General features: G+C 44.6%; 1 protein-coding gene across 2 annotated transcripts in view; it reads left to right on the top strand.

Moving 5' to 3' along the window:
• The window catches only part of ELAVL1 (ELAV like RNA binding protein 1), a 93081-nt gene that overhangs the window by 60729 nt on the left and 12696 nt on the right, over positions 1 to 19656 (top strand). For both annotated transcript variants that reach the window (XM_054013345.1, XM_054013346.1), the window contains 3 exons: positions 1189 to 1292; positions 7602 to 7755; positions 12152 to 12377. In XM_054013345.1, coding sequence (XP_053869320.1) covers positions 1189 to 1292; positions 7602 to 7755; positions 12152 to 12377 — 484 coding nt within the window. The remainder of the gene's footprint in view (positions 1 to 1188; positions 1293 to 7601; positions 7756 to 12151; positions 12378 to 19656) is intronic.

Genomic DNA, 19656 nt, shown 5'->3' with positions numbered 1-19656 from the left:
TCTGGTGGCAGTAGTTGCACCCTAAAGTGGGCTTAGTACTTGGTACTTCAGCAGGGGCTGGCATTTAGAGAAATTGGAGAAAGAATGTTTGTCTGAGAATTCATTTCTCCAGAGTAAGTAACTGTACCGCTCCTGGCATACTGCCTTATTTACCTACAGGCCTAAGAGGTAGGGAGCTTGCTCCTGTCTGAGATGATTTAAAGATTGAATTTTTATTCTCAAACACTTAAGAGGGAGTGAAGAATAATTTAAGAAAAGAATGGACATGAACATCCAGTAATATACCTGCAGAGAAGTAGGGCTTTTTTTGTGTTACGAGACAAGGCATGAACCAACTTGGACCTAAGGTTTTCTCCATCCTTCTACACAGAGCATGACAAATTTAACAAAATAATAAGAGTGGTGTGAAAGAGAGCCCTCTTTCTCTACTCTTGCCTCCAGGAATGGAGGATTCAGTTGTTGCAGCAGCAGGGAAACTGATAATCTTGTGACTTTTCTGGTTCACCGTCATTTGCCAAACTTTCTCACTTGCCACTCTTTTTCAAGCTTTGTATATTTATAAACTTAGTTTAGCACTTTGGTTCATTTGTTTTTGCATGAAGTTTCAAAATCTGTGAGAGAACAGTTAAACACCCTGTTGAAGGTAGGGGGGAGAAGGTAACAAGTGAAATAGAAAATGTTGCATGTCAGGATCTGTCCCACGTAACAAAATAGTTGCTGATTGTGATTGCAGATGACGCAGGGTACCTGAGTCATTGTTTCAGACTTGAATGTATTGTTGAGGCCAGGGCTTTGGAGCGGAGCCCAGAGCTGGAGCGCGGAGCAGCTCCGGAGCAGTGGAGCTGCAGGTTTTTGCCTGGAGCTGGAGCGGAGCCGGAGCACAGCTCCAAAGCCCTGGTTGAGGCTCCCCATTTGCCATCTGAGATGCACTAGCCTCAAGGGGACACACATGTCTGAAGTGGCAAATGGGTGAGCATTACATCAGACGCCCCACATGATGTGACAGGCCTGAGTAACTTAACCGGGGGTTGTTGGAAATAGCTCTTACGTTTTTGTATGTTTTAGGTGAAGTTTTGTCATCTAAAAGACTGATTACTTTTTTACTTATTACATGTATTTCACTTAATTGCAACAGTGACACCTTTTTATTCATCAGGATTAATGTAAAAAAAATGTTCTTTCATGCAGGACACAGCTTAGGCTATGGCTTTGTGAACTATGTGAGTGCTAAAGATGCTGAAAGAGCAATAAACACACTGAATGGCCTGAGACTTCAGTCAAAAACAATCAAGGTAACAAGCATGGATTTTAAAGCTTAATATTGTAGAAGTGTAACTTATACATAAAGAACAGTTAACTGAAACTCTGTCTTCTAAAACTTTAATGCATTCTCCTCGTAAGTTGTCTCCCCAATTCCTTTTAGACTTCTATATGCCTTGCAAGGTTAAAAGCTCAAGAATGAATGTTGGTTTAATAGCTTGCATAACTTAAAGCAGTGCTGCTTTTGACGTAAGAAAATATTTGAAAACCTTAGCTGGTGAGATAAATTATTCTGAAAACTTCTAATTAGCATTTTGTTTCATTACTGTCTTAAAACTGGACTGATTTTTTGGACTGATTTTTCATAACTGCTGGTCACCCAGCAGCTGCTACTGAATTAAGTGTGGATTGCTGAGTATTCAGCTTTTTTTTTCTCTTGAGTTCCCAAAGTATCTGTCTCCTTGATGATACCACTGTAAAGCACAATAGCCACCCCGAGTAGGCAGCTCAAATAGCACCCATTTGTTTTGTAAATATATTTGTCAATTATATTATTAACTTACATTGGAAGAAGTTCTTAATTCTGAGACTTGTTAGATTCCGTGCTCCGATAAATATTTAGTTTTGTCATTTGCTGTTCTTGAGTGAATGCTGTGCACTCAAGAAAGAGAGCACCAGAAACTGGGAACAGGGTGTTTATAGGGGAACCGTGCAGTGGAATGAGCTGTCAAACACCTCAGCTTTTGTAATAGCTTTATTTTCAAAGATTCTCTCTCTCTCTCTCTCTCTCTTTCTCTCTTCCCTTCCCTCCATTTTTAGAGCACCCATCACTATAGTATCTAGGTGCCAATTTACATACTCCTGGTGTACATAATTACTGGCAGGTCATGGGTTCTATCCCAATGCCATATGTGACGACTGTGGTGTCTGTGCACAGTAGGTAAGATTATTCCAGATTGTTGCCTGGCTTTTGGATTGAACTCATGTGAATCTCAGGTACTCAATAAGCTCTGCCTTAAAACAAAGGAAAGATGTGCACAGTGTATGTATACCATTGTCCTGAAAAGGATAAACTCTCAGATCTGCTGAAATATTTGCTTGTAACTTTCTTTTTCTGTAGTAGAAGAATTGAAAAGAGGATAAAAGGTGTACTTCTGCTAGTTAACTGTCCCTAACTCTGGTTCTAAAAGCCTGTATTGATGTCATGAGTTCTTCAACTGGTATGCTCTGTGCTTGAATATGATTATTGGTTCTTAGTAGGCACTGAAATTATTACAAAATAACAGATATGATACATGAAGCAAAACTCATGTCGGGGCTGCTCAATGTATCATATGTCAGTTGGCAGCATCAATGGTGGGCCTATAGTTGGCTCATCAGAGTGATGCCACTTAAGGGCACGTCTACACTGGCAAAGTTACAGCGCTGCTCAGAGAGCGCTGAAGGGAAACTACTGCTGTGTGTTCACACTGTCAGCTGCCTGCGCAATAGCATGTTCACACTTGCAACAGTATTCGGAGCGGTGCACTCTGGACAGCTCTCCCACAGAGCACCTCTTTTTCTTCTGCCGCTAAGACTTGCGGGAAGGCTGAGGGGGTCGCGGGGCATCCTGAGTCCTGTCCCAGTGACCCGTGATGCATTGTTTCGCATCCCAGCAATCCCTGTGGTTCCGTCCACATTTGGCGCCATCTTTCAACGGTTTGTGTACTGTGTGCCCTGCCTCTTCGGGCTGCAGGAATGGATCCCGAACTGTTGACCAGTATGCTGCTCGCTCTGACTAACACGTCATGAGTGGCAGTGGAGTTATTTCTTAAACTACAAAGGCAAGAGGAGTGCGACATTGATCTTGCCACGCGTAGTAGCTACGACACGAGATTGCTTGTGGCATTCATGGCTGCAGAACTTTCGGATGAGGAAAGTCACATTCATGGGACTGTGAGATTAGCTCGCCCTAGCCCTTTGGCGCAAGGACACAAGAATGACAGCTTCCCTCCTGTTGGAGAAGTGTGTGGTGATCACTCTGGAAGCTGACTGCTACTGATTGGTCGCTAATCAGTTCAGAGTGGGAAAGTCTACTGTTGGACTCGTGTTGATGGAAGAGTGCAGGGCCATTAATCACATCCTGCTCTGAAAGACCATGACTCTGGGCAATGTGTGTGACATTGTAGATGGCTTTGCACAAATGGGCTTCCCTAACTGTGGAGAGGCGATCGATGGCACGCATATTCCAACCCTGGCACCAGACCACCTAGCCACCGAGCACACAAATCGCAAGGGGCATTTCTCAATGGTTCTCCAGGCCCTTGTATGGATCACGCATGCATCTTTCGGAACACTGGCCTATTCAGGAAGCTGCAAGCAGGGACTTTCTTCCCGGACCAGAAAATCACCATAGGGGAAGTTGAGATGTCCATTGTGATCCTGGGAGACCCCACCTACCCGTGAATGCCATGGCTTATGAAGTCCTACATGGGGCAATTTGACAGCAACAAGGAGTTCAACAACAGGCTGAGCAAGTGCAGAATGACTGTTCAGTGTGTTTTTGGCCGTTTAAAAGCCCGCTGGCGCTGCCTCTATGGGAAGCTGGACCTGGTCGATGACAATATTCCTATGCTTATAGCCATGTGCTGTACGCTCCTCTCAAGGCTGATTCCCCACTCTGGCACTTGGAGTGCAGAAGGTGAGGGCCCGCAAGGATTCTAAAAATTAATACTTGCCACTCCAGGCTTGTATTAAACTCCCAAGTTTACAGCTTTTCTTTGACCTTAGAATCATAAAATATCAGGATTGGAAGGGACCTCAGGAGATCATCTAGTCTAACCCCCTGCTCAAAGCAGGACCAATCCCCAGACAGATTTTTACCTTAGGTCCCTAAATGGCCCCCTCGAGGATTGAACTCACAACCCTGGGTTTAGTAGGCCAATGTTCAAACCACTGAGCTATCCCTCCCTCCTTTGATAAATGCTGCCACCACCCAAGTGAAAAACTGCCTCTTGCAAATCCTAGAAAAACTCACTTGGGAAGTTTTCCCTGAGGCCCCTCGGCTTTTACACCCCTCCCTTGGGGAAGCCGAGAAAGAAAACAAACAAAAGGGAAACCCAGCTGTTGCCATCAGCTAATTGAAAAACATATACACAGACCTTTAAGACAAAAAACAAATCAGGTTTTTTAAGAAAGGTACATTTTATTAAAAAAAGAAGAAAGGAAACACATCTGGAAAATCAGGCTATTGCTAGATTTTATAAAGCAATTGAAAAGGGGTTAAACACCAGGAATGGCTCCCTAGGGTCCAGCTTAATGTTACAAAAGAAAACAAAAATACCTGAGCTTAACACAGAGGAAATCCACAAGCCGAAATAAACCTGATGGTGTCTGTCTAAACATTCCCTGTGCCAGTGAATCCTTCTAGGTATGGAATATAATTTTTCATACCTGGTTCAAACTTTACACAGCACTCCTGCTGCCCCTGTCTCTTCAGCCAAGAGAGAACAACCGAGAGACAAAGGGAAAGCTTTTTTCCCATTTTTAAAAAGTTCTAACCTTTCCATTGGCTCTTTTGGTCAGGTGCCCACTCCTTTTCCTTTTACCTGGGGGACTTTGTTAGCCCTTTACAGATAAAGCAAGCAGAGACCAGCCACCAAGAGAGACTATATAGCGAAATGGCTGGCTGGGTGTCCATAAAAGGGAGATGCTGCATATTCCGCCCCCCCCCCCCCCTTTCATTTATCACAGCTCCATAATAATTGTGAAGGGAAGGGTGAAAGCTTCACTTAGGGCTGGACCGCAGAGGCTCAGCACCTGAAGGCTGAGTTTGAACAGCCAGAGACCAGGACTATTAGAGGGGTACAGCACAGGGCCGTAAGGATCAGGGATGCTTTGAGGCAGCAATTTGATGCTGAAAGCCACTAATATTTGTTGTTATGCTCGGGATTGCAGTGCTTGTAATGCTAGGAGGTGATTGGTGCACATGATGCAATTGTATGTTGCTTTGCAGTGCTGTTTTTGCTTTCAATTAATAGAATAAAGATTGCTTTCAAACCATCACAATTTTTTTATTAAAAGACAACTGGAAGAGAGAGCGAGTAAAACAAAACAAAAAAACAGCAGGGAGAGGGATGGGGGAAGGGAAGGTCCCAGAATGAGGTGGGGTACCGGGATGGCTAAAGATATGTGTATGTCCAGGGATCATATCCAGCCTTCTCCTTTGGAGTACAATGCAGCGGATACTGTACTTCAGCAGGCCCAAACTGTTGAGTGCAGTGGGTAGTAGGAGTCCACCGTGCTGGACTGTGAGGGGGGAGGAGTGGAATGCCGTGGGTACAGACTGGAGCCAGAAGGTTGATAAGAGTGTGTTGGCGGTGTCTGGGGAGTGCATGGGAAAGAGTTTTCCGAAAGCGGCTGCAGGGGAGGGCGGGCATGGAGCTGCTCGGTTTGCAGTGCTAGTAGCACCTGGAGCGTGTCCACTTGGCGCTCCATAACGTTTAAGAGCCACTCCGTGGCTTCATTCTGATATGCCGCATTCTCCTTTTGGTCCCTCGTCTCGCTATCCCGCCACTCCTTCAATTCCTGTTTCTCAGCGGCTGGGTGCCTCATAACATCACTCAGAAAGTCCTCCTTAGTTCTTCGTGGCCGCTTTCTAATTCTGTGCAGCCGTTAAGATGCCGCTAACAGAGAGGGAGGCTATGCTCCCAAGGTCATCTCTGTGAAGTTTAAACGCAACATTTTACAGAAGCAGTATTGTTTTGCAACACAGAGAACACTGATTCATTGATTTAATGCACAGCCAGTACTCTCACTTGTCACTAACTGGCTGACCCCAGGCAAGCACACATGAGCCAGAAGACTTCCAAAATGGTGAGTAGCCATAGGGTAAATCACTCTTCCCGGACCCTGCTGGGGCATGTGGCTCTTGGGGAGAGCCAGCACTGTAGGGGGAGGGGCGTGATAATCATTCCTGTCCCCACACTTCCCACAGGATGTGATCATTATGGAAGATATCTCGCTGCTGAGGGTGAGCAGGGAATCAAGGGAGGGTCTTCTCCAAGCTTGCGGCTTTCGCCCTGACCCCTATGCGGCTCGCCTGTGTGCAGCAATGGTTCCCCCGCTGTGACAGCACAGTAGCGCAGGAAAGTTACTGATAATGGGTCAAGAAACAAAGCAGCTCTGCCAATGAACCTGTGGCAGGGGATTGCCCAGTATCTCCACGTGAGTTTTCTGAAGATCTCTGAGGGAGATTCCTGTGAAGTGAGGGAGTCAATCAACAGTCTGTTCCGCTGCTCAGTCTAGGAATGCAGTGGGAGACAAGCCTGTTTTCTGTAACCCTTCTGCCCCCAACAACTGGCTTCAGCGATTCCCAAAATCATGTCTACTTACCAGGGGCCTGCTCTCCTGTTTGCACTTCACCAGTCTCCGACAGTTGTGACTGGCTAGCCTCCTCCAGGGTAGAAAAGAGTTCCTGGCTGCATGCATCTCTGACCTCCAAGCCATCCTCTGCCTCTGGGTCCTCCTTGTCCAAGATTTCCTCCTCCTGGCTCAGTCCACTCTCGTCATGCTTCGTGAAATCTGTCCATAGATATCAGAATTCCTACGACTGGAGCGCAGCTGGGACTGAACAGCCTCCTCTCCCCAAATGCCGATGAGGTTCAGCAGCTCGGCATTGCTCCAAGTGGGGGATCGCCTGGTGCGTGGAGCAGACATGGCCACTTGGAAAGATACGCCGAGATCACTGCACGCATCACCTAGCAAACAGGAAGGGGACTTTTAAATTTCCAAAGGAATGTACGGGGTGGGGATTACAGTTGGTCACCTGAGGGCAGAGCAGCAGAGTTCAAACCGATGACCAGAGAGATGAGAACAGGCATTGTGGGACACCTTGTAGCACTGTAATCGACCATGGTGTCTACGGTGGCACCGCAGTGCTGTAGCCCCAGCACAGAATGTTGTATGCCTTTTGTTGGGGTGGTGGTGTGTGGTGGTTGTGGGTTTTTTTTGTTTTTTTAAGCACTACAATTCTGCAGTTTCTGTGCACTAAGTGGCTTAGCAGGGTGTACACTTCGGGAGTTACAGCGCAGAAAGCTGCTTTACTGCGCAGAAACTTGCCAGTGTAGACAGTACCTTGGTTTCGTTGTCAGTAGAGTCAAATAGTGAAGAGGATTGTGTATCTTCTTTTTTTAATCAAGCACAAAAACCACTTTTGTTGCTTACTTTCCATTTCCTGGCAATCGTTTTTCCTTTTATGAAACTACCATAGGAAAATTGCCTGTATTACAAAGGAAGAAGTTTAGGTGGGTGTCTTATAACACAGCAAATCATTCATGTAATAAAAAAAATTTCTCTTGAAGGTGTCGTACGCTCGTCCCAGTTCTGAAGTTATCAAAGATGCTAACTTGTACATTAGTGGACTACCAAGGACAATGACACAAAAAGACGTAGAAGACATGTTTTCACGTTTTGGCCGCATCATCAACTCACGTGTACTCGTGGATCAAACTACAGGTATGCACTGTAATGTTAGATATTAAAAACTTGACTATACAGGACACAAAGAAATGTTCATTCTTTCAAAGATTATTGGTGCTTAAAATTAACTTTTAATTTTCCAGATAGTTTCTGAACATATATAAAAATTAATTGTTGAGTTTGGTATTGATCACTGTGTCCACAGAAATATAGAACTAGAATGGCAAACATCCCTGTTTTGGGAGGCTTTTCTGAAACACATGACTTAGTCCATTTTGTAGATCATGCTCTGTAAATTGAGAATGGTATTAAGAATACAAGATTTGCTATACTAGATCAGATATTGGTCTGCCAAATTCAGTATCTTGCCCCCACCAATTGTCCATGCCTGGTGCTTGACATAGAACAATACAACTATCTGATTAGGTAGATAGTTCAGCACTGTAGGAGATTTTGTTACCTTTTCTTTACTTTTCCCCAGGGGAGGCAGCATGGTACAGTGGAGAGGGGTATAGGCTTGAGATTCGAGAGCCCTGAGTTCTATTCCCAGCTCTGCAACGGACCTTAGGAATGTTGCGTCACCTCTGTTAGGCAGAGGGGGCTTGTCAGGTGTGGCAGGCAGAGAATGAAAACACCAGTTTTAACCCAAGAACATCTGATGTGGCCATCTGGTTTACAAAAGTTGTGCCAATCACTCATGCTCTGTGAGTCTGCACTGCCGACCTCAGCTGCTGGACAAGGCGAAGCAAGAAAGCACTTTTCACAGACAGATATTATTTAGCGGTAAAATCCAGCCTATCCTTTTATGTGAAAGGATAACTTGTTACCTTACATTTAATCAACTTGAAATTGATCTGTGATTGTGCTTCATAATTTCTCATTGCATTTAAGTATATCTGGAGTTTCATGTCCCTTCTCAGCCTTCTCTTTTCCAGACTAAACAAACCAAATTTTTTCAATCTTCCCACATAGGTCATGTTTTCTAGACCTTTAATCATTTTTGTTGCTCGTCTCTGGACTCTCTCCATTTGTCCACATCTCTCCTGAGATGTGGCGCCCAGAACTGGACACGCTACTCCAGTTGAGGCTTAATCAGCTCTAAGTAGAGCGGAAGAATTACTTCTCGTATCTTGCTTACAACACTCCTGCTAATACATCCCAGAATGATATTTGCTTTTTTTGCAACAGAGTTACACTGTTGACTCATATCTAGCTTGTAATCCACTATGACCATCAGATCCATTTCCGCAGTACTCCTTCCTAGGCAGTTGTTTCCCATTTTGTATGTGTGCAACTGATAGTTCCGTCCTAAGTGGAGTACTTTGTATTTATCCTTATTGAATTTCATCCTGTTTACTTCAGACCATTTCTCCAGTTTGTCCAGATCATTTTGAATTTTAATCCTATCCTCCAAAGCCCTTGCAACCCCTCCCAGCATGGTATCGTCTGCAAACTTTATAAATGTACTCTTTATGCCGTTATCTAAATCCTTGATGAAAATATTGAAGAGAACCGGACCCAGAACGGATGCTGGCGGGACCCCGCTCGTTATGCCCTTCCAGCATGACTGTGAACCACTGATAACTACTCTCTCGCAATGGTTTTCCAACCAGTTTTGCACCCACCTTATAGTAGCTCCATCTAGGTTGAATTTTGGAGATGGCAACTCGTGAAAGATTACACAAGTGCACTGTTTGAACCCGAAATGACACTAACTGTGTAGCTGTTGCAGGAAGTATCTTGTACACGTGGAACAACTAAGTTAGCCATGTCATGTGCAGCACAGCCTTCCTTCCCTTTAAAATACTGGTAAAAATTGCACATGCAGAACTTTGCTAAACAATTGTACAAAAATGTAGTTTTCTGATCCTCATAACTTGGACTGGTCAAAATAATTTTTCATTTGGAGCACTCAGATGCTTCTCAGTGAGGGCCATTCTCTTGCCAAATTCCAGCTTTCTGCTCCCAGTTGCTTTCTGCTCCTAGTTGCTTCCCATGGAAGATATGGCCAAAAATAGTCACATTTTGATAATGGAAGAGGTTCCCCCATGCACTCGTTCTCCTTGTACACAAAGACACTATTTGATCTGACATCCCTTGAAATAGAGACCAGTCCTAGAAAACTTCATTCCAGTGTGTGAAAGTTTCTCAAAGTTGAGTATTTGAAAACGTGCTTCTCATAGAAATGATCAGCCTTTTCAATTATAGCAGTTATAAATGTTGCAGTTGTAGCGTTGGTCTTAAATACAGGCTCTTAGTGTCCTATTAATAACTTTTCTGCAACAGCTGTGTATTAAACTTGATTGTCACATAACCAGTTTTTAATCTGTCTCATGAGAAGACCTTGTCCCTTAGGATGTAATTCTTTAATTTTCCTCTATAGTTTCTTCTCCTAAGTCCCATAGAACAGTACAGACAATGTTAATTTTAGCAAACTTGTATATAGTGCCATAACTTTACATGGTCTTTTGAGATTAAAAGATAGGGCCATGACCTGAAGCATTTACAAACTGAATTAGACGAGCATTTAACATGAAGATAACCAAAAGAAGGGAATAGGGAAATTGAACAATGTATTAAAAATAATAAAAATGCAAGTGCTGTTATACAGCAAGCAAATTATAGGTGATCTAGTTCAAATGGTAACTAAGGTAGGGCAGGAGAGAGGACTAAAAGAGCATAGCACAGAGTAATCGAAAAGTGAGACTGTGCATTAGACTGGGGTATAGTGCCTGCTGGAAGCTAGGAGTTACAGCTGCTGTGACACCCTTTGCGAGGATATAGTGTGTTCTTCCTCCCCTAGCATAGGAACATCTCTTCTGGCTGGTGCAGGGGGTATGTGAGAACATGACCAGATGGACCACTAGTGAGATCTAATTTGGTTAAGTCTCCTGTTTTTGACAATAACTGGTAGCAGATACATCAAGGTGCGAGAAACCCCCAAATGGAAGATCATAGAGTAACCTAACATGTTCATGGCACTGCTCCTTCCCAGCTAACTTTGGAGAGGCTAGTGTCATCGTTGGCGCTACCAAGTTGAGTCTTTGCACTCAGGAAAGAACAAGAACGTATACCTAACTCAGGCACCTCAGAGCTACACAGTGTTTCCTTAGTGCAGGGACTAAGGTAAGGGCCATGCTCAGTTTCAGTCCCATGTGCTTTAAAATCATGCAATGAATGCGGCAAAAGCTCCTGAATAGAAAGACTCCGAATTCATCAAGTAGAATAATGTAACCATAACTATACTAGGAAGCAGGAGACATGGGTTCCACCCAGCTCTCTCACTCACTTGCTTCATGACCTTGATTACATCACTTTACGCTTCCATTTCCTCCATCTGTAAAATGTAGATAATGTGTACCCACCTTTTTTAAAAACACTTTCCAGTCTGTATAATAAATGCTATATAAATGTTTCAGACTCTTATTGTTACTATACCTATGCACATCTTTTTAAAAAAAAAAAAAAAAGGAGGGGGAAGGTTCAGAGAAGAGCCAGTACAATGATTCTAAGTCTGGCAAACCTGCCTTAGAGTGAGAGACTTAACCCTCACTTTGATAAGCTAAATTGAATGAGCTTCTTAAGAGAGGACTTGATCAGTTTATGACTATATATGTTAGGAGAAGATTTCTGATAGTACAGGGCTCTTTTATCTACCAAAGGTCTAACAAAATCCAGTGGCTGAAAGTTGAACCTAGACAAAATCAAATTAGAAATTTAAGTGCAAATTTTTGAGCAAGAGTAATTAACCATTGGAAAAACTTCTGAGGGGGTGTGGTGGAGTTGGCATCAGTTGAAGTCTTTAAATCACAATAAGATGGCTTTTTAAGAGATGCTCTAGCTTAACCACAAATAATGTACTTGATGCGGGAATCACTGATTGAAATTCTATGGCGTGTTCCTCAGATCAGACCAGACAATCATAATGGTCTCTTCTGGCCTTTGAATCTGTGAAATAGTGTGTGTCAACAACATGCATTCATTTCCTATTTGGAAATTATGTTTCAGTTTTAGGTCTCTAGATGTTTTGAGTAACAAAACTGAGCAAAAACAAAAAATGATTTTTAGCCCAATAGTCACTTTGCATTTCTCCTTTGAAAAAGTTTTAGTTGATCTGAAATATTTTTCCTTTAATGTCAGTTGACAGTTGGTTTCCTAGAACACTTGTACATTGTACAGATTTTGGACTATGAACTAACATGTTATATATGTATTTTGTTCCATCGTCATCATTATATATTTGAAGTAAAAGTGCTCACTTGTGTTTAATTTCCTAATTATTTTTAAATGTTTTGATTTCATCCTTTTGAAGAACCACCAGTAAAATTGTAGAACTTAAAGCCATGACCTTAGAAATACTTAATTTTTGTTTTTTCAATTGGAAAATTGTTTTGAGCTTATCCTTAACGCATTTTTATTTGTTTGGTAAAAGGTTTGTCCAGAGGAGTCGCTTTTATCCGGTTTGACAAAAGGTCAGAAGCAGAAGAGGCAATTACAAGTTTCAATGGTCACAAACCCCCAGGTTCCTCTGAACCCATTACTGTGAAGTTTGCAGCCAATCCTAACCAGAACAAAAATGTGGCACTGTTATCACAGCTGTATCATTCACCAGCTAGACGATTTGGAGGGCCAGTTCATCACCAGGCGCAAAGATTCAGGTACGTTAGGAAGAATAATCCATTTAAGGCCTATTCTGTCACCCACACTTCCACTGGGGAAAGTGTTGAACTGTTTCAACTGTAAAGTAATAAATATCTTTGTCCTAGCATGTGTGAATAAATAATAATGCACTGTGTATTTCTATGGGGTGTGTGTGTGTGGGGAGGGGGGTGAGAGAGAGAGAGAGATGTATCTAAAAATTGCTCAAGTAGAGTATAATTAAAGTAATAACTTATATGGAAAACTGTGTTGAAACTAATCGAGTAAAGTTTCTAGTTCCACAAAGACATAGTGAGAAAGTGTACGAAGTGTTGTTGTAGCCGTGTCGGTCCCAGGGTATTGGACCAACTTCTGTTGTATTTGTGTCACACCTTGGCAGGCTGATATTTTAACAAGACTTGTAATCTTGTCGAACTATATCATGTTTGTCTGATAACATTTTTTCATGAAACCATACTGATGGTGTTATACTTAGATCTTCTAATTTTTTAATGTTAGAATCCTTAATAAGTCGTTTAATTATTTTGCTGGGAATCATTGTCAGGTTAATTGGCCCATAATTATCCAAGTCATCCTATTTACCATTTTAAAAATATTGCCAGTCCTGGAGTTTCTCCAGTTTTACAACATTTTTATTAAAAATTAACATTGGTTGTCAAGTCTTTTAAAACTCTTAAATGCAAGTTATCTGCACCTGCTGATTTAAAAATGCTTAATTGTAAGAGATGTTAAATAGCATCTTCTTTAGTTACTGCTGGAAAAGAAACTATTTTATCATTTTATTTTATTACCTTTGCTTGAGAAAGGTGATTAAGGTTCTTAGGGTACATCTATACTTACCTCCGGGTTCGGCGGTAAGCAATTGATCTTCTGGGATCGATTTATTGCATCTTGTCTAGACGCGATAAATCGATCCCAGAAGTGCTCGCCGTCGACACCGGTACTCCTGCTCCGCGAGAGGAGTTCGCGGAGTCAACGGGGGAGCCTGCCTGTCGCGTGTGGACCCGCGGTAAGTACCTTGTAGTTCGAACGAAGGTACTTCGACTTCAGTTACGTTATTCACGTAGCTGAAGTTGCGTATCTTAGTTCGAACTGGGGGGTTAGTGTGGACCAGCCCTTAGACTCAATATGACGGATACTTAATTTTTTCACAGATTTTTTTTTTTTTTTAAGGATCTTTTTTGGTACCTTTCGAGTGTTGTGTTACTGTACTGGGTTTTTGGTGTGATCCTTCCCCCAAGGACGTTGAACTTAGAACTACTAAATGATAATTTTTATTAGGTGCTACCACAATACAAATAACTGAGCCCCAGTCATGGACCAGAACTGCACTGTGGTAGGAACTGCACAAATACTTAATAAAATAATAGAAACTTTTTAGGGTGGGGACCAATCTGAGTGAAGTATAATTGTGGTCACTGTTACTTAGAGGTTGAACTATAGGTATTTCTTGAACGACATTTGTTTGTTGTTTAGGCTGTTCAGTTTAGTTCTCTTCTCTTATGTCCAGGATTAAGGTTTTTGTGTCAGTCTGGTGTAATGAAACAATGTCTTGACACACATAGTAGTTGGAGTCATCCATGTTCTCAAAGCTCCTGCACTCCTCTGTGCTGCACTTGGAACCGGTCTTAATAATTTATGGCATGTCATGGTTTTGGTGCTGCTAATGTGGACACATGCTCCAGAAGCTTCCGTGCTTCAACCTCTTGAATTGGGCTCCTATTTGAAGGATTGGATGAAAACAATTAGGACTAACTTCGGCTAAGGGATGTGAAGGAATCTTTTGAGACCAGTGTATCTTCACTGTGAAGCAGAGAGGTAACAAAGCCCATAAGAAAATCCAAGGCTAAATCCATCCCCTTTATTGTTAAAGGCTTTTTAAGACTCAAATTGAGATACCTAAAGATGGGTCGCATTACAAATATGGTATCTGGACAACTCTATCTTATTGTAGAGACAGGGTGGGTGAGGTAATATCCTTTAGTGGACTAATATCTGTTGGTGAAAGACCAAAATTTTGAGCTTACACAGGACCTGAACAAGAGTTTTGAAAGCTTGTTTCTTTCCCAAAAGAACAAAAATATTCCCTCAGTCACCTTGTCTCTTCAGTATCCTGGGGCCAACACTAAACAACAGTGGAAGATCTCTCCTTCTAGGAATGGACGCAAAGGAGGTATTTTTGCTTCCTTCCAGTACTCCATCTTTGTCAAAGGCAGGTATATAGAACATATCTCTGCCTCCAGATGTCAGTAACTGCTCTTTCCACCCTCTGTTTCTTTCACTTGAGTTCTGGAATTGTATCTTTCCTGTCCCAACATGGGATGCATGACCTTGTAAGTGTAAGAGTTTTCCTTAGCCAGCAAGTATCAGCTGGAACTGTTATAAATGCTGGGACTGAGGACTGCATTAGTATTCATACACACTGGTTTTTGCAACCTCAGTGGGAACCACATAGGCCTGGAGGACATCTGTCTTGATGCCATTCTAGGGACAATATAAATCTGGTCAGGGCTTCCAAATTCATCTAAACAAATGGGTAGTTCTTATTCAAGTGCTTGCTTGTGTCCATTCCAATGTAGGTGCGTGCTCGCCCCAAATGCTGCTGCCAGAAAGTATTTTCCCTCAGTGGTTTCTGTCGAGTCGGCTCTGTTGCCCCCTGGAGTTGCGCCCTCATAGCGCCAGTATATAGGGCCTCACCGCCCCTTGAGTTCCTTCTTACCGCCCATGATGGTCACTGGAACTTCTGCTCGCTGCACTTTTGCTAATGCCTGCTCTAAGTGGGTTGGTTCTGTAAAATTATAAATAGTTACCGTTTAGAGTTAAGTTTAGTTAGCTTAGCCATAGTAGTAGTGGTATAGTCAGCGAACCCCACTTAGCAGGACTAGGCCTTCCCTGAGCACCGGGATATGCCTCGGTCCCAGGGGTTCAAACCGTGTGCATCATGCTACAAACCAATGGCAGCTAGTGATCCGTATGCTAGCTGCCTTAAGTGCCTGGGAGAGACCCACGTGCAGGAGCTGCAGAAGTTTCAGACCCAGAACAGAAAAGGACAGGGCTTAAGTTCCTCCTCATGGAGGCAGCGCTCAGTTCCCCTTTGGAGCCAAGTCATGGGGTCTCGGCACCGAGCACTTAAACTTCAGTGAGACGTATCCTGGCGTCTCTGAGGGAAGTGCAGGGCTGTTCCACCTCCCCAGCACCAAGGAAGGACTCCGCACTGATGGCCCGGAACTCCCAGCACAAGCGCACATCACCAGCGCTGAGGAAGTCAACTCCAGCACGGGACTCTTGGCACTGCTTCCCATTGCCGATGCCGAGGAAAAACTATAGAGAGACTGACTGGGGTGTTCTTGAACTCCAAGGTCTACGGGCCATAGAGATGCTGATGGAGTGTGACCTGTGCTGGGCCCCTCAGAGACGCTAGCAGGGTAAGGGTACCATTGACTCTCGCCACGGGAAGGGAACCATTGAGTCCAGTACTATTGGATTCCCCACCGAGGGAGGCCACTGGGGTTCAACAGCCCTGGCACTGCTATCAAGGCCGGAGGCATTTGAGGCAGCAAGTGACTTACTATCCCTCCTGGTACCGCCATCCCTGGCTGTTCAGGAATTAACAGTAGCAGCACTAGAAACGAGGACCACCGCAGCACCAAAACAAGAGCCGTTGAAGTCATGATAGCGCAGCGCTGATCTCCCTCCCTCCTGGTACCGTTCTTCGGCACCAGTTGGTACTGCTCCTTCCTGGTCGCTGAGAAGTGACTTCTCGGACTCCAATTCAGAAGCGGAGTCCTATGCCTTGTGCAGGAGCAGACACCACTCCAAACGGCGGCACCCTATGGCTGACGTGAACCAGGTCATGCTGCCAATAGCCTGGTAGCTGGTGCAATGGCAAATGCCACTGCAGTGCCCATTCTGGAATTCCTGGGCTTTCCAGCCAATCCAGGGCCCCCAGTCCAGAAGGTAGCTCTGGTATATCAGAGTCAAGATCTTCCCTGCCATCTCCATCAGAACGGGGATCAGTCCCCGATGCCGAGCCCGTACTGAACTACAGGACACTCCCCCACGGGACCTATCTGGGGCAGAGGGAGAAGTACAGGGGCCAGGGCAGGCTGGGGAAATTAGTGGCCAAGTAAGCACTGAACACAGCAGACTCAGCAGCCTGCTCCATGGCTTCTGCAGTGATCATGAGGCGAAGCTCGTGGCTTCAGTCTTCGGGGTTGCCCTATGAAGTACAGCAGATAATTCAGGACCTTCAGTTTGAAGGCAAATTGCTCTTTTCAAAGCAAACAGACATGAAGCCGCATAGCTTAAAGGACTCTAGAATCATCCTTAAATCCCTAGGACTGCATACGCCAGCCCCTGCCAGGAAGCACTACAAGGCCCAACCAATGGGCCGCTTCTATCCACCGCATCAGAAATAGGAGTACAGCAGGAGAATTAACAGAGGCTATAAGAAGAGGCCTCCATCCAAATCCTCATCTGCCCCAGTGCCTCTATTTCCCCCCCCCCCCCGCCCCCCGAGATACTCAGCAGGGTCTAAGCAGGCCTTTTGATGGGACGCTCGGGGGTGACTTACCAGGACCATGTGTGGATCCAATTTCCCCTATGTTTGTGGACCAGTTGTCCCACTTCTATCAGGCATAGGCCTGCATTACCATAGCTCGCTGGGTACTACGATAGAAGTAGGGTACACCCTTCAATTCACTTGCTCCCCTTCTTTCCACCCTCCCTACCTGTCCCTCATCAGGGACTCTTCTCATGAAAAACTACTAACCCAAGAGGTGCAGTCATTCCTAAGCACAGGTGCAGTGGAAGAGGTCTCACTGGAACTAAGGGAGCAGGGGTTTTACTCCCGTTACTTCTTAATCCCAAAGGCCAATGGCGACTTCAGACTGATTTTTAGACCTGTGAAATCTCAATGGATTTATGAAAAAAGGAAAGTTCTACATGGTCTCCTTGGCCTCCATTATCCCTTCTCTGGATCCAGGGGACTGGTACGCCACCCTTGACTTGAAGGACACATTTCCATATTGCTATTTTTGGGGGATACAGAAGGTACCTATGGTTTGTTGTAAACTACAATCACTACCAATTTAACGTACTCCTCTTCAGCCTGTCAGCAGCTCCTCACGTGTTCACGAAGTGCTTGACAGTCATTGCAGCCTTTCTGAGGAGACAAGGGGTTCATGTCTTTCCCTTCTGATCAGAAGTCGGACCAAGGACCAGGTGCAGACAAACGTAAAGTCAACCTTCCAGGACCTGGGACTGTTGATAAAAATGCACAAATCTACCTTTTCTCTGGTTCAAAGGATAGAATTCATAGGGGCGGTCCTCGACTCGATCCAGGCCAGAGCTTTTCTCCAGGAAAACAGCTTCAGAGCTATGGGGACACTCAGAGAGAGAGTCTGAGGGGGTTACTCCATCACCACAGCAAGAAACTGCTTAAAGCTCTTGGGGCATAAGGCATCATGCACCTATGTAGTGCAACACGCAAGACTGCGACTCAGACCTCTCCAATCTTGGCTAGCATCGGTATACATATGAGGTTGACACCATCTGGACAAGATGGTCTTGCTTCCCCGTCGGTGATTTCCTCCCTCCTTTGCCGACTGGACCCGGGAACGGTATATGCGGGAATTCCATTCTCGAGATCTCCACTGTCAATGTGTCTCATCACAAAGGCATTGGCAGTGGGATGCAGGGATCACTTGGGAACCCTTAGAACTCAAGGCCTCTGGTCACCAGAAGAACTCTCGTTGCTCATCAATGTGAGGGAACTGAGGGTGGCACGCCTAGCCTGCCAGGCTTTCCAGCCCCACCTGTAGAGCAACTGTGTGTCGGTCCTCAAAGACAACACAACAGCAATGTTTTATATAAACAAGCAGGGTGGAGCGCACTCTTCTCCCTTATACCAGGAGGCTGTTCTCCTATGGGAATTCTGAAAAGCCTATTTGATCCACCTTGAAGCCTCATACCTTCCAGGGTCACAGAATGAGTTAGCGAATCATCTCAGCAGATCCTTTTCCAACCATCACAAGTGGTTAATTCTCCCAGATGTCATGAACGCTGTTTTCCAGACGTGGGGAACTCCCCAGTTAGACCTGTTAACGACGAAGTACAACAGGAAGTGTCTTCAGTTCTGCTCCTTCCTAGGCTACAGCCCAGGCTCGCTCGCAGGCTCCTTTCTCATCCTTTGGATCAGCTCTTCTGCGCATTCCTCCTCGTACACCGGATCCTGTTAAGGGTCAGAAGCGACAAGACACGTCTGATCCTGATAGCCTACCTGCACCAACAACAGCTCAACACTCTCCTAGATCGCTCGGTGGATACACCAATCAGCTTGCCACTGTTTCCAGACTTGATCTCTCAAGATCATGGCCGTCTGTTCTCTGAACCTCAAATCTCTTCACCTCATGACATGGAAGCTCCATGTCTGAACTCAGCGGAACTGGCTTTCTCTGGGCCTGTTTGCTAGGTTCTTTTAGGGAACAGAAAGCCATCTAATAGAGCCACTTACCTGGCAAAGTGGAAAAGATTTCTCTATCTGGTCAGCACAAAAGGGTGTTTCATCTACCAAGTCATCACCGCCCTTCATTCTGGAACATCTACTCCACCTAAAGCAGCATGGCCTAATGCTGTCATCCATACGGGTCCATCTCGCTGCAGTCTCATCCTTTCATCCATGGGTGAACAGCAGTCAGTTTTCTCAAACTCAGTCTGTGGCCATTTCCTTAAGTGACTGGAATGGCTATACCCACAGGTATGCCAGCCACTACCTCCTTGGGACCTCAATTTGGTGCTGACAAGGCTAACAGGACGCCCATTCTAACCGCTGGCAATGTGTTCTCTGCTCTATCTGTCTTGGAAGGTGGCCTTCCTAGTCTCCATTACTTCTTCCAGAAGGGTTTCAGAGATCTGAGCTCTTACCTCTGAGCCACCCTACACAGTCTTCAAGGACAAGGTACATTTGTGGTCCTACCCGTCCTTTCTGCCAAAGGTTGTCTCATAATTTCATAGTAACCAGGATATCTTTCAGCCAGTCTTTTTTGTTCTAAGCCACATGCAAACAGGGATGAATAGAGACTCCACTCACTGGATGTGAGGTATGCGCAAACATTTTTCATAGAAAGGACTAACCCTGTAGGAAGTCCACACAGCTGTTTGTAGCCATCGTGGACAGAATGAAAGGCCGTCTAGTCTCGACCCAGAGAATGTCATCATGGATCACATCCTGTATCTGCACATGCTACGACCTGGCAAAGGTCCCAGCTGGTTGACAGC

This window comes from Malaclemys terrapin, chromosome 24 (genome assembly GCF_027887155.1).
Source record: "Malaclemys terrapin pileata isolate rMalTer1 chromosome 24, rMalTer1.hap1, whole genome shotgun sequence".
NCBI classification, from domain to species: domain Eukaryota; kingdom Metazoa; phylum Chordata; order Testudines; family Emydidae; genus Malaclemys; species Malaclemys terrapin.
Note: the sequence above shows the minus strand (reverse complement) of the source record. Positions and strands in the feature narration are given on the sequence as shown.